The 14479-nt window shown below is 43.3% G+C and overlaps 1 protein-coding gene across 7 annotated transcripts in view; it reads right to left on the bottom strand.

Annotated features, from left to right (window-relative positions):
• Positions 1-534: 534 nt before the first annotated feature.
• Positions 535-14479, bottom strand: part of MTR (5-methyltetrahydrofolate-homocysteine methyltransferase) — a 110517-nt gene continuing 96572 nt past the window's right edge. For 2 of the 7 annotated variants that reach the window (XM_032136453.2, XM_032136454.2), the window contains exons 30-33: positions 11878-12078; positions 10900-11092; positions 9326-9438; positions 4179-8894 (exon numbers count right to left, since the gene is read on the bottom strand). In XM_032136453.2, coding sequence (XP_031992344.1) covers positions 8808-8894; positions 9326-9438; positions 10900-11092; positions 11878-12078 — 594 coding nt within the window. In that variant the 3' untranslated portion in view covers positions 4179-8807. The other 5 variants (XR_009210706.1, XR_009210707.1, XR_009210708.1 and 2 more) reach the window with 5 other exon arrangements.

Raw genomic sequence — 14479 nt, 5'->3', positions numbered from 1 at the left:
CTGACTCCTTGGAAATTATACCAATGCTCAACGAGCAAAATTTAGTAAAGAAAAATAGAGGAGGACAAAGAAGGAAATCTTGATTTAGAGCAACGGCAAGAAGGCAAGCTGCATCTATAAATTTCTAAAGAGCAGCTTGTTAAATAAATGGTTTCTCTTTGGAAGGCAGATGTTTATCAGTAAATGCTCCTCTGAAGTGCAGCTTGTTAATCTGCAGGGGGAGATGTCTGGGCACTTTTGTTCCCAAAAGGTCGTGATGAGATAAGGAGGGGGAAAGCTTGACAGCTGCTCTGGGATCTGTATTCATGAAGCAACCCAGAATCAGGTTAGCTGTGTTTATGCTCACAGCTAATCACGGACTTTCCTTCTAACATACAGAATGGTGTGCCCACATTTGTGAGTACACAAACGTGCGCGCGTGCGCACACACACACACCCCTTCTTACCTGATTCTGGCGTAGCAATACAGAGATTAATATTCAGAAAGAGTTCTGTACCAGGACTTCGTACCAGTGTTTCCAACAGTGGTACACAGCACACTGGTTCATCAGGCTAAGTAAGAAGAAATGAAACCAGGCTTGCTTGATGAAGTCTAAAACTGGAGGTCCTAAGGGGGCAAAGTGAAAGAAAGGTCAAAGTTTCCTACCTACTGATAGCTGCACTTAGAAGTAGCAGTAAAATCTTGGGAAAGAGGCATGAAATAAACATGGGCAGTGTAATGTTCCTCCAAATATTACATGAGAGACCAGGAGATGTCGCTTTTGCTTTTAAATCCAGAGCAGAGGATGAGTTTAAGACTTGAGCAACACAAGGTCCTGGAGGGAGTCTGTTCCCCACGAACTCTGTGAAGAATGTTACTCTCCATGAGGGCGAGGAATTTTACTTTCTTAGCATTGTATGTCCAGCCCTGGCACAGGATCTAGCCCAATACATATTTGATGAATGAACAGATAATATGAATGAATGCACAAATGCCATATTACAGCAAATATTTCACCTCCTGGGGATCTTAGCTAAAGCAAAAGTAGAGGCAATTTGTCCAGCCAGCATTTCCTCTCTCTAATATCATAACCACTATTTGAGCTCATTGGAAGAGAAGCTTAAAAGGCAGATGTAAATGTTTGTTCCTCTATCGCTGCAAATCTTGGCACAGCCTTGATAACCAAATACCAATCAACTCTACAAAATAATAGAAGTTGGCCAGGTGCGGTGGCTCACGCCTGTAATCCCAGCACTTTTGGAGGCCAAGGCGGACGGATCACTTGAAGTCAGGAATTTGAGACCAGCCTGACCAACATGGTGAAACCCTGTCTCTACTAAAAACACAAAAAGTAGCCAGGCATGGTGGCAGGTGCCTGTAATCTCAGCTACTCAGGAGGCTGAGGCAGGAGAATTGCTTGAACCCAGGAGGCCAAGGTTGCAGTGAGCCAAGATTGCACCACTGCATTCCAGCCTGGGTGACAGAGCAAGACTCCATCTCAAAAAATAAAAATAAAAATAAAAAAGCACACCCATCCCTCTGGATGGAATGGGACATCCTTTTCCCTGCAGTAGGCATGTTTTATTCCTTTAATGTTGGTAGGAAAATAGTTGGGTAAAGCCCTTTCCATCTCTCCCCATTTTGGGAGCAGTCATGTCCTCATTACTGTTTCCTCTCTCTCATCCCCAAATATATATGCACAAATGTTTGCTACTTATATTACAAAACCTTTAGAAAATTCTCTCTTCCCACCTTCCAGAGTTCTCAACTTTGCCCTGTCCTCTTCAACCCTCCTCACTTTTCAAGTAAAATTTTAAAGGTGGCATCCAAAGCCAAACCTCACTTTTCACTTGACAAAACTCAATAATTACTCTGTTTTCTTAAGTCAGATGCTCCTGCTAGTCTGATACAAACCACCCAAAATTAGCGTTTTCCCTCCCCTTCAATGCCAATGGCGTTAAATGACTCAACTCTGCCTCACACCAGCCCCTTCAGCTTCCAGGGGTGTGAGCTGACCTCCTCGTCAGGACACACTCTCTTGTTCTGTAGCATCTTTTCCATTCACCCTGATAAACAATCTTCTTCACTTCAGCACCCCTCTCGCTAAATAATGTCAGGCTTGGCTCTTTTGCCACACGGTTATAGCAGCAGCAGATGCTCTGCTATCTGGCATAGTTGGGGGAAGGAAAAATGTTGCTTAATCTATATTCCAGCTAAAGGACAGGGGTTACATTTATCATACTTGGGTGGTCAACCTTCAAATACAGTAATTCACATGGTAAACTGTACTTAGTACTGAAGTGACACTGAATTTTAATGAGTCTTTGATGATTCAGAAGGTACTGCAGGAATATTGCAACACTTAGGAGTCATCATTATGAGTATCAGCGATTACTGAATTGTAGGTTTTGAAAGGCCACTGATGGATGGACCAGATTGGCTTCTGTGCGGTTGTCTGTTTCCTTGCATTGGACAGGGGCAGCATATCTCTGAACTTGCTTGGAAAATCTCTGGAGGGCACTAGCTGGCGTCTTGGCGTCTGTTCAACAAATGTTTAAGTTCCTACTATGTGCCTGGCAGAACTGCTAGATTTTTGGTTCTGATATTATCTACTGCATATGATGATCTTCCTCCTTGAGTGCCTTAGCAAATAGAATGGGTACCATGCCTCCCTGTCTCTTTTAGGAAAAGGTTTGTTTTTTTCTATTTTTCCCAGTTGATGGTTAATTTTAACAAATGGAGAAATTTCACAGGGTCTTCCTCTTGATTTTTATCTGATCTGTTGGGTAATAATGCACAATTGGAGTGTAAAGCATAACTAGGTTTCTAAATCATTTTCAGCTGATTGACAATGTTTCTAACTGCAAAAGAAAACAAACTCATTTCTATGCCAAACAGGACTAAAAAACCTTCATGGATGTGTCCACTTCCTTGTAACTCACCAATTTATTTTGGTTGGTGGGGGTAGTATGCCCACTGATATTTGATCCCTAACTGTTCAAGATTTATTTATTTATTTTGAGACAGAGTTTCGCTTTTGTTGCCAGGCTGGAGTGCAATGGCACGATCTCAGCTCACCGCAATCTCCACCTCCTGGGTTCAAGCGATTCTCCTGCCTCAGCCTTCTGAGTAGCTGGGATTACAGGCACGCACTGCTGTGCCCGGCTAATTTTCTATTTTTAGTACAGACAGGGTTTCTCCATGTTGGTCAGGCTGGTCTTGAACTCGCGACCTCAGGTGATCCGCCCACCTTGGCTTCCCAAAGTGCTGGGATTTACAGTCATGAGCCACCGCACCCAGCCTCAAGATTTAATTTGAAGGCCCAGTGGAGAGAAATGGGATCCTGCAGACCAGGAAGCAGTCATGGCTCTGCTGGAGACCAAGCTGTCACCTCAATTTGCTGTACTTCAGCATTCCCAATGGTTTTAAACTGGATGTTAGTACTTGCCCACAGCAAGGTAAGGAAGTATCTGATGGTGACTGGAAGGCTTTATATGAGCCATTGAAATATCTCTTGGAGCTAACTGCTACCTTTTCTGAAAAGAGCTGCATTATCTTAAAAATAACCAAGCACTTTTAACACTAAAATGTTTTCCCCTGGAATCCTTCAAATTTTGATAAACTCATCTCAACAGAATTTTTAAAAATCAACAATCATATCAGGTTAAAATATTTTTAATTAATGGTGTTTAGCACTATATACTAACTCGATTTTATATATTTTATTGAAAATATGCACAAATATTTTCTTTTCTATTAATAAGATAATGTCACATGATTAAAGCACTGAAATTCTTTCAGATAATCTGGAGGGAAATGTCCTTTTTCTCTTTGCCGAGTTTCTCTCTGGGAAATGAAGAAACAAGATTGTGAGAGTTCAAAGTTCCTTCCTCACCTGCTGCAAGTTCACACTCAGCAGGTCACCGTATTTATCATATTTACCTTATGGATGGCAGAGATTGTCGGTGATCAACAGCATTTATGACTCTATTATTATATTTACCTTATGGATGGCAGAGATTGTCGGTGATCAACAGCATTTATGACTCTATTATTATATTTACCTTATGGATGGCAGAGATTGTCGGTGATCAACAGCATTTATGACTGTCTAGTTCTTGTTTCTTCCATTTCATAGAATCTACACTCTCAAGGTTCTCAAAAACCATTTAATCCAAGATACTTTCCTAGGCGAGAATTTAGGGATTGTTTTGTGAGTCTCCAAAAGGCTATAATACTTAAAAGCAAGGGATGAGGCAAAAGGCATCTTTGAAAATTACATTTGAAGAATGCAGTGTAAATGGAATTAGATATTCCAAGTGTTAAAAAAAACATGGGACTGGCTGAGTTTAGGGGTTACTTCATTTAAATCCTCACTTTTCACTCAGACTAGTCGAAATAGCACCCATTTCAGGCTAGACTTGTTGCCAAGCTAATCTTTTTAAAAGTACAATAATATACACTTGTAAAAATTTGAAACAGTGCAGAAAGAATGAGAAATAGCCAAACCATGAGTTCCCTCACTCCTGATCTCCTAATCCCATTCCGTGGAGGTAACCACAGAAATTTTTAAATGGTGTGGTGTGGTGCTGAGAAGAATGTTACTGGATGTGAAGGTGGAGAAAGAGAGAAGTGTTATGGTCTGATGTATCCCCCAAATGTTGAAATGGAATCCCCAGGATGATGGTGTTTGGAGATGGCATCTTTGGGAGGTAATTAGGTCATGAAGGTGGGGCCCTCATGAATGGGATTAGTGCCCTTGTAAGAGGAGGCCAGAGAGCAAGCTTACCCTCCACCCACTGTGAGAACATGAGCAGCTGGCCGCTGCATCCCAGAAAAGGGCCCTCACCAGAACTCGGCCATGATGGCACCATGATCTTGGACTTCCAGCCTCCTGAACTGTAAGAAATAAATGTCTGTTCTCTATAAGCCACCCAGTTTGCAGTATTTTGTTACAGCAGCAGGAGCTAAGACTGGAGGGGTCAGGGGCAACTCCCAGGTTGATGGTGTTATTGACTGACAGAAGAAATTCAGTCTCCCTGGAAGCTAGGTTAAAATAATTGTTTTTAAAGACTTCTGCACTATCTGCAACCCTCTGTACTTATGCTTTACTCTCCGCATATAATCCTTTTTCTGTCTGAAACACTCTCAATCCTACCTTTCCCTCCAATCTTCCTTAAATGAGCCAACACATCTTCCACACCTCCCATTGTCTTCAACCTAGCAAAGCCAGCTGAGTCTGCCAACAGTCCCCACAATCCCCTGACGCTGCTCTTGAGGGGCTCATTGTGAGAAGAGCCCTCAGCAATCCCATTCCCAGACCTTTTTGCAGCATTGGGTTCTGCTGGCATGCTTCGAAACACTCTCCCTCCTGGCTTCCTCCAACCCACAGCTGCTTGCCTGCTGGCTCCCCCTCCTCCTCCTCCTCCAGATTCTCTTCTCATATGCTCCATAGGTGATCCCATCGCACTGCAGCCTGACCTTCATCTCCACGTTGAAGTCTCTCAATTCTAACTCCAGACATACTTTTTAAATTCCAAAGTCTAGTATCCAACTGCCCATATTCAGTCTAGTCACATCGAATCTTTCCAAAACACATCCTTTCTCCCATCCCCTGGACTCTGTCTCAGCAAATGGTCCAGCCATCCACTCATTCCCCAAAGCCTGGTATCTGGGCACTGCTGGCAGCAGCACGGATGCACCACTCTCCCGCCCCTCGCCTTTCTAGCTGCTGTTTACCCTAAGATGTTCTTCCTTTCCTTAAAAACTGTATTTGACTTATACAAACATCTACAAAATCACCGTACCAGCTTTTAGGTTATCATTCCACCTTGCCTTTATTTTTTATAATATATTTAATATTAGGTAGAACATAATATGCACAAAACTGTTATCTACTAGTTATAAAGCATAATATATTAATAGCATATAGTAAACACTCGTAAGCCTACCAGGAGGAACCAGAACAGCTGCATAACTTGGCATCTACCTATGTGCTCCCGTCCCTGCCACTCCCTCCTTCCGTGGGTAATTACTATGCTCAATTTTGGTTTATCATTGTTACCTTTTTTTTTAATAGCATAGTTTTATTGTATATGTATGCTTAGACTACATATTCTTTGGTTTTGCTTGTTTTGGGGCTCAATAAAAATAGTACACCCCATGTAGTCTCTTCGAACTTGCTTCTTTTCCTTAATATTTTCTGAGATTCATTCTTATTGTGAGGTATAGCTGTAGTTTACTCATTTCCACTACTGAATAATATCCCGTAGGATGAATATATATATCTAATTATTCACCTATTTTCCTGTAGACAGACATACATTTCACTTTTTCCAGTTATTAACTATTATAAATATGTAACTATGAACATTCTTACACATTCCTCCTAGTGGCCACATGCAAGAGTTTGCTGGACATACAGGTGGGAGTTGGAAGCAAGATCATAAGGTCTGCAAATGTTCAAGTTTGTAAGGCATAATTGTTTTTTAAAGCAGTGGTGCCTGTCCACAATGTTGTACAAGTCCCTACAGATCTAACAACTGGTACTGTCAGACCCAACCTTTGCAAGTCTTATGGATATAAAATGGAATCTCATTGTGGTCCTAATTTATATTTCCCTGACCACCAATGCTACAGAACATCTATTTATTTAAAAGCCCTATCTATTTCCTCTTGTGTAGTCTTCATAATTTTTCTATTTTTTTTAAATAGGAATTCTCTATATTTGTGATTATGAATCTTCATCAGTTATTTGTATTATGTCTTCTCAAGTTGTGGATCATCTTCTCACTTCAAGTGTTTGCTTAATATAAGCCTTTAGTTTTAACAGAATTGACTTAACCGTCTTGTCATTTATGATTACTACTTTATGTCTCAAGAGACTCCTTCCTGCCCTAAGGCTTTTTTCATCCAAACACTGACAATTTTTGCTTTTTGTATTAAAGCCCTTAACATATTTGGAACTTATCACCAGGTAAAGGTGAGAGAAAGTAAAATCTTTTTTTCCCACATGAATAGCCATTGTTCTGGGATTACTTAGGGAGTGGTCCTTCCTGTCCCCACTGACTTGCCATGTCACCAGGTCATTTTGCAAAGGTCAACATATGCATGGGCGAGTTTCTAGGCCCTTATTTTGTTCCCCTGCTCAGAATGCCTACCTCTGCACTACGACACTGTCTTGACAATAAAGCTTGGTATCACATAGGGTGCATCTCCTCAACCTCTCCTTCATATTTAGAAGCATTTGGTAATTTTAAGTCCTTTGCTACGCCATATAAACACCTGTTTGTTTCATTCAATAAAATCTCTGTTGGAATTTCCATTGAAAATGGTATTAAATCCATAGATCAATTTCAGGAGATCTGATACCTTTATAATCTTTAATATTCCTATTCATGAACAAAGATAGTTCTTCATTTGTTCCTCCCTTGCTTCTTCGTCTTCATCCTTCAAATCAAATCAGGACTCCAATGCTACCTTCTCCTGACTCCTGCCACCACCATCTTTAAAGTAGGATGAGTGTATATTTTGCATGCAAATTTTTGAAATAACTGCAATCATCCAAGAAAAAGATGACATGGGTGAGTTTGAGGCTTGTTGCTTGAGTGGTGGCACCATTCTTCATTACTGAATATATTGAGAATTAGAGGGGAATAAAATGGTAAGAAATGAGTGACGTTACGCTGCCCACCTGTCCAATTCTGTTGGATATCAGAGCCCAGCTGAGAACCTGCTCAATCCTGAAAACAATTAAAAGACGTTAACCGGCCAGGTGCGGTGGCTCACGCCTGTAATCCCAGCATTTTGGGAGGCCGAGGCGGGCAGATCACGAGGTCAGGAGATCGAGACCATCCTGGCTAACACGGTGAAACCCTGTCTCTACTAAAAATACAAAAAATTAGCCGGGCGTGGTGGCGGGCGCCTGGAGTCCCAGCTACTCTGGAGGCTGAGGCAGGAGAATGGTGTGAACCCAGGAGGCGGAGCTTGCAGTGAGCTGAGATTGCGCCACTGCACTCCAGCCTGGGCGACAGAGCCAGACTCTGTCTCAAAAAAAAAAAAAAAACCAAACCAAAGCAAAACAAAAAAAATGTTAACCACCCTTAACAGTAACTTCCTCTCCTCATTTCCTTTTTGTTTCCTCAGGGGCACAGAAATACGAAATTATGGGAGGACGAAAATGCCCAGAGAGCATGGCTGCTTGACCACACTGGGGCAAACGGCTTCAGTGTTTCTGACAAGCAAGCAGTGAGAGCATGCCTTTTGCCAAAGGCAGTTGTGCAACCATTTAGTCCAGCCTTTAGAAAATGAGGTCTTCCGGAGAGAACAGAGCTACACCTTCCCCGTCAGAATCCACTGCTATAACCACTTAGATTAAAATGCCCCATTTCTCACGGTATCATTTTGTCACAGGGTCACACTTCTCTATTCAACTCAGTTTCAGGCTTTTCTTCTAAGAGGAAAAAAAGAGGACTAAGTGGCCTCCTAGATTCCACTGTAAAAACAGAAAAAAGCAGGTTGACTTGCTTTGAAATCAAAAGACCTCTGTCTTCAGTCTGTCCCCATCTTGGAGGGACCAGGGAAACCACAGGAACCCTGCTCACTGTTCTTCACGCAAGGTCCCGAAAAAACAGCGCGTTTTCCAGGCACTGCAGGAAGACCCTGCTCCTCTACAAGGTTCCACTAAATAGTCTTCGAAAACCAGAAGCAGGGAAGTGTCAGCCAGATGCACACAGGTTTTTTGTTGTTGTTATTTTTAAGGCACTCTAGGTTGTATTTCCTTGAGGATCATCAAGAATAAAAAAGGCAAAAAAAAAAAAAAAAAAAGTTAGTCTGTATCATATCCCAAAATGGGTCCGAGCCATTTCTCAACCTCAGCCACAGATATGTTCTTCCTCAATGCATAATCCTCAACCTGCAAAAGATGAGAAGCATTTTATTAAACCAACAGGATAACACTTTTGGAATAGAAGTTTCCACAAAATTTGCCAAGAAACATTAAGTACCTTCCATTTCTTGTCTTAACAGCAATCTACAGAGTTAAATGGAGATAGATATTTATCTACCAAGTTGCCTTTTTCTCTAGGCAGAAAAACATGTAGTAAACATCTGATGCTTAGAAGCTGTGTGTGTGTGTGTGTGTGTGTGTGTGTGTGTGTGTGTGGTTTGCATGTAGAAGTGAGGGCTAGAATAGAGGTATTCTATTGAAATCAAATTAAGACATTAACTGGAGTAAATTTCTTCACCCTTTCCCCTTACTTTATTCTCATTCACATTTAAAATGAGAGAGGTTCTAGAATTTCATTTGAACTAGGGAAGCCACATATAATGAAAGAGCTAGCTTACCTGATCCTTGGAAATCTTCCCCACAGCAAAATATGTGGACTTCAAATTGGAGAAGTAGAGGCCTGAGACTGCTGAAGCAGGTGCCATTGCTAATGACTCTGTTAACCTAATGCCTAGAGAGAGCAACGCCGGGAAAATGCTTATTGACTCAGTGTCTAGCACAAGGCCTACAGCTAGCAGGCACTCAATGAACTCTTGTTGAACAAGTGAACCAAAGAGAACTCATGCCTTCTAGGTAGACACATGACGCAGCATGAAAGCTGTGATCAGACAAGTCTAGCAAATTCCTGCCAGGTGAAGAAACAAATTCAGGACATGCAGATCTCCTCTAACCCAGGGGGACAGGCCTGGGAAAGACTCTACACTCCTACCTCCAGTCATCCCAGATCAGTTACAGGTGCCCTGATTTGCTCCTAAGCCTAGACCTTCTCAGGCAGGAGCTCTACCCCTGGAGATAAGAACAACAACTGAACAGCCTCCACCAGCTCTGTGCGGCCACTGATACTAAAGACGACTGAGAGCACCAGTGAAGAAGGAATCCACAACATCGTGAGAAAGAAGAGACAGTTTTCCTTGGGATCTGAGAGCTCAAACAGACCCTCAAGGATATCTATTCGAATCCACTCATTCTATGAACAAGGAAACAGAGCAACATGAAGGGTGAGTGCTTTGCCAGAGGTCGCCCAGCTAGCTTATGGCAGAAACAGGACTCCAACCCAGATCTCATGACTCCTAGAGTTAGTGTTGTTCCTGCTGAAGCAGATTCAGCACAGCTCATGGTTTCTCACTTAAATCTGGATGCCTTTATCAGCTTTGATGGTATGCTTTTTATTAATTCCGCTGAAAACTGTGAGCTTAGCCTGGGCCATCTCAACTACATGAACTCTGCAGTAATGACAGAACCAGCACACCGACGTGATAATGTGCAGCCACAGAACCACGGGCCAATTCAGCTCTGGGCACAGGACACTGAGGCCGGGTGTCTGGGCCTTTGTCTCAGAAACGCACATGCCAGCTTCTCATTTTCAGCTATTAGAATCAATCCACAGGCAAAACATAATAGAGAATTATGATTACAGAAGAATATAAATGTTAATAACAGTGTAAAAGTAAAGAGAAAAGAGGGCTGAAGGGAAGGCTGGGCGCTCTGCAAGACCAGCACCCAGGGACACCATCCACAAGCAATGGGACAAGAGCATGAAGCAAGTGACATTACTGAGGGACAAAGGTCAGTCTCTAAGGGAGGGATTAAAGACATCACCATGCCTGTGACAGGAAACTGGGGCAGGAGAGGCACGGGATGGTATACATAAGCTAAACTCCCATCTGTTGTAGGCCAAGAGGAAATAATTTAAATTGATAAATCTAAAAATAATGATGTAAGAATACTAATCAGTAATACTGAAGTAAAATGCCAGAACAAACAGCTACAAGTGAAAAAGGACAGCATAAGGGACAATGTGATTAGAAGCCCTTCAATTTTAAAAACATGTTTAACCCTAAGTGTCATTATGTTGATAAGAGTCTATCTACTGAAGAAGGAAGACAGGAACCCGTGGCCTCCTGGCTCATACCCGTAGACTGCTCGATGTCTGCGAGTCTCCACATGGTGAGCTTCTCGGTGTGGTCGGGCTGGCTGGGGTAGCCAGGAGCCGGGCGGATGCCCTTGTACCGCAGCCTGCGCAGGTCTGCGATGTCCAGCTGCTCACTGCCACAGTAGGCCCACAGTTCTCGGCGAACTCTTTCATGGAGCTCTTCTGCAAAGGCCTTGGGACCCAAAGCGGCAGGCATGCTTAGGCAGAGGTAGGGGCTCACAGCATCAGTGCAGCCTCCACCCCCTGAATCAGAACCATGAGGACACTCTCCCTCGTCTGGACCACAGCCAGGGGAAATTTGGCAAGAGGAAACAGGCTGGATTCTTGTTTGGTTTGTACTTTCATTAGCTGCTCTGCAGCTCAATTTTGGCCTCAACCTGAGCTCTGAAGGACCATACTTAATGACCTGAAGATTTTAGACCTTAAAACTTAACGATTTCCCTAAAGGTCAATCCAAAGCTCCACGGGCCAGAAAGAGCAGCTGGGACCATATAGCTGCTAGTTCCTCCACTGTTCACTGCAGGAAAAGGGAGAGGCTCTCCCCAGGGCAAAGGCTACCATCATTCCATGCATAGGAAGATGAAGACTCTATAGATGACACCAGCATTACAATGAGGGGCTCTGAAATAAAAATTTGTTTTTAATTTTTTGGGGTATTGAGGAAAATGTCACATCACAAGCAAAGTGAGACAACAGAGATAAGGCAGAGATAAAGGCTCTAAGAGCAACAGCCAACTATGGCACCATTCAAGGTTTTTCTTTGCCTCAAAGATAATGTAGACAAGCAATCTGGGGATACATAATATTAAAATATGTGTAATGTTAAAGCCAGCAGCATCCAACTCAAGAAAAAAAAAAGACACTGGTTCTAAGGGCTGATCAGTCTTCAGGCACCCACCCCAGGCTCCCTACTGCCTGGCCTGTCCTCAGCCCCTTGGTGCGATGCCTCTGCCTTACCTCTGCCAGCCGGTCCCCCAGTGCCTTGACCATGATGCTGCTGTAGTCATCACCATCATCCTCATAGGCCTTGCTCAGCTCTTCTACCCCAAAGCAGGCAACGGCAAACAGGCCCAGGTAGTCATGGATGCCAGAATGCAAGGGAGCGATGAAGTCTGAGAGGCAGTAGTATGGCTCCGTGCTGGCAGAGTCCTTCTCGGCCTTAAAACGAAGGAGTGTGCGGAGGCGCCGTTAGCAAGAACGTGGCACCAGCACATCATGAAGAGCAATCGAGTATCGTCAAATGAGAATAAGCTTCACAACGCAGAGATGGCAGCCTGTATTGTGCACTGTTACATCCCCAGTACTTGGAATTGTGTCTGACACATAGTGAGTATTCAATAAATATTTGTAAGATAAACAAATGAAATGAGATTTTTAAAAATATGACATGACGTAACATAAATTGTCAAGACACCAGTTCATTGGCTCACTCACACACTGACCAAACATTTACTGAATGCCTTCAGGCACTGTGCTGAAGTCAGGTTTAAAAAAAAAAAAAAAAAATTTGTCCCCAAGTGTTTTCAATTAAGTTCAGCACCATGTTCAAAAGAGATCCAATAAATGGAAGCACCTCCACTCTGCATCAACAGCAGCAGCTCAAACAACAAACTGTTGGGGTGAGCAATGCCCAGGCCACGTGCTGCCTGCCATGTGGGGTGGGGTCGAGGATCATACAGGAGCCGGCTGAGGACACCCAGGGCCGGCTGGGCACCAAACCAAGAATTCAGCAGGATTTGCTTCTGGATTTTCTCCACAGCCCTGGGGCCTATCCTCCCCCATTTTTTACCCTCAGCTCATAAGCAACTCTTCCCTGCAACTAAGGTAACAAATAAAGTCTTATACATATTTAAAAAATCAATAAATATTTGCTGAGAAGGTAAATAACTTATAACTAATACTCATTCAGTGGTTACTGTATGCCTGTTCTTGGTGCTTTATATGAATTACTATTTAACCCTCTCAACCACTTTGTGACATGTGATACCATCAGCTCCATTTTACAGACAAGAAATCAGGGGCACAGGAAGCTTGATCAACTGGCCCAAGGCCAGACAGTGGGAGGGGCCGGAGGGCTGGTACCACAACCCATGCTCCTACATATATGGTACTGCTTAGGACTGATCAATTAATCAGTGAGTGGCCAACCCAGACACTTCACAGCTCATTGCGCGCCGTGGAAGCAAGTGCAGCTACATTGACACAGGGCAGGAAATTGTTAAGTGCAGGCGAGGAGGTGTTTGGTAATGGCACACAGGAATGTCACCGAGCTCAGGGACAGCTATGCATGGGGAAGCCATTTTCCAGGTATACTCGGCCCATCAATTATTCTTTGCTAACAAAGGCCAGAGGGGGACCCAAAGCTTCCCTGCACCTCAGGAGAGACAGATCACAGAGCCCCATGGTACCTTAGAAGAGACAGCAATCAGAGCCTACTCAGAAAAGCAGACTCCCAGAGTAATAAGGCACTGCCACCAGAATGTTCAGAGTGCACTGGAGGAAAGCCTCTCCTGAGAAATTGCTACCCGGGTAGTAGGTAATGTACGTGCCTGGCCCAGTTCCCCTCTCCAGAGGCTATTAAAAAGGTGAACTCTGAGAATTCATTCTATTAAATGCCCTAATATGTCACAGACTGCCTGGGCATGAATGGTACTGGAAGTAAAAAGAGATCGCAGAGGATGCAGGACTTGAAAGATGAAAGACTGGGCTAGAGCAGAGGTTTTTGAACACCATTATGTCTGTAAAAGAAAAGCCACAAATTCCCTAGTGAGGAGGGGCTGGAACTTAACATTAGAACCCCAGTGCCTTGTATTCTGTGGTGTCTGAGCCTGGGCGCATACAGTGAGGATTTACCGAGTCTGAGTGCACAGGGTAAGGATGTAGCTGTCCTTGTTTAACTCTTCGTGGTACTGTTGAAGGCCTCAAGTTTAAGAATCCCTTCAGATGTTGTTATGGTCAAAATATGGATGACTATGAATTATATTATGGTTGGGATTAAAATGCGCCACTATCTTTTTTGTTTGCTTGTTTTTTAGAGACAGGGTCTCGCTCTGTTGCCCAGGTTGGAGTACAGTGGCATGATTATGGCTTACTGCAGCCTCGAACTCCTGGGCTCAAGTGATCCTCCCACCTCATCCTCCCAAGTAGCTGGCTGAAGGAGTACAGGCATGCACTCCCCAGTGCACGGCTCATTTTAAAATGTGTTTTATAGAGGCAGGGTCTTGCCATCTTGCCGGGGCTGGCCTCAAACTCCTGGGCTCAAGCAATCCTCCCACCTTGGCCTCTGAAAGTGCTGGGATTACAGGTGTGAGCCACTGTGCCCAGCCAATACTATTATTTTTGAATGACTGAAAATGGCAGTAAAACAGAAAGAATAATTTTCTGCAAATTATTAAATCTGTTAATGACTCTGGTGAATTCTGGTTCCAATTCTTGATTAAGACACTCTTTTTTACAGCAACTAAAGGGACATGCATATGATATTTGCCTTTTCAAAGGTTGGGGGGACGAGAGAGAAGTTGCTGAGAAGAGTCTGTTCTCGTCACTCGAAAGAAAAGAA

The sequence above is a fragment of the Hylobates moloch genome, unplaced genomic scaffold, assembly GCF_009828535.3.
Source record: "Hylobates moloch isolate HMO894 unplaced genomic scaffold, HMol_V3 SCAFFOLD_18, whole genome shotgun sequence".
NCBI classification, from domain to species: Eukaryota; Metazoa; Chordata; class Mammalia; order Primates; family Hylobatidae; genus Hylobates; species Hylobates moloch.
The sequence above is the reverse complement of the archived record's forward strand: the minus strand, read 5'-3'. Positions and strand labels throughout refer to the sequence as shown.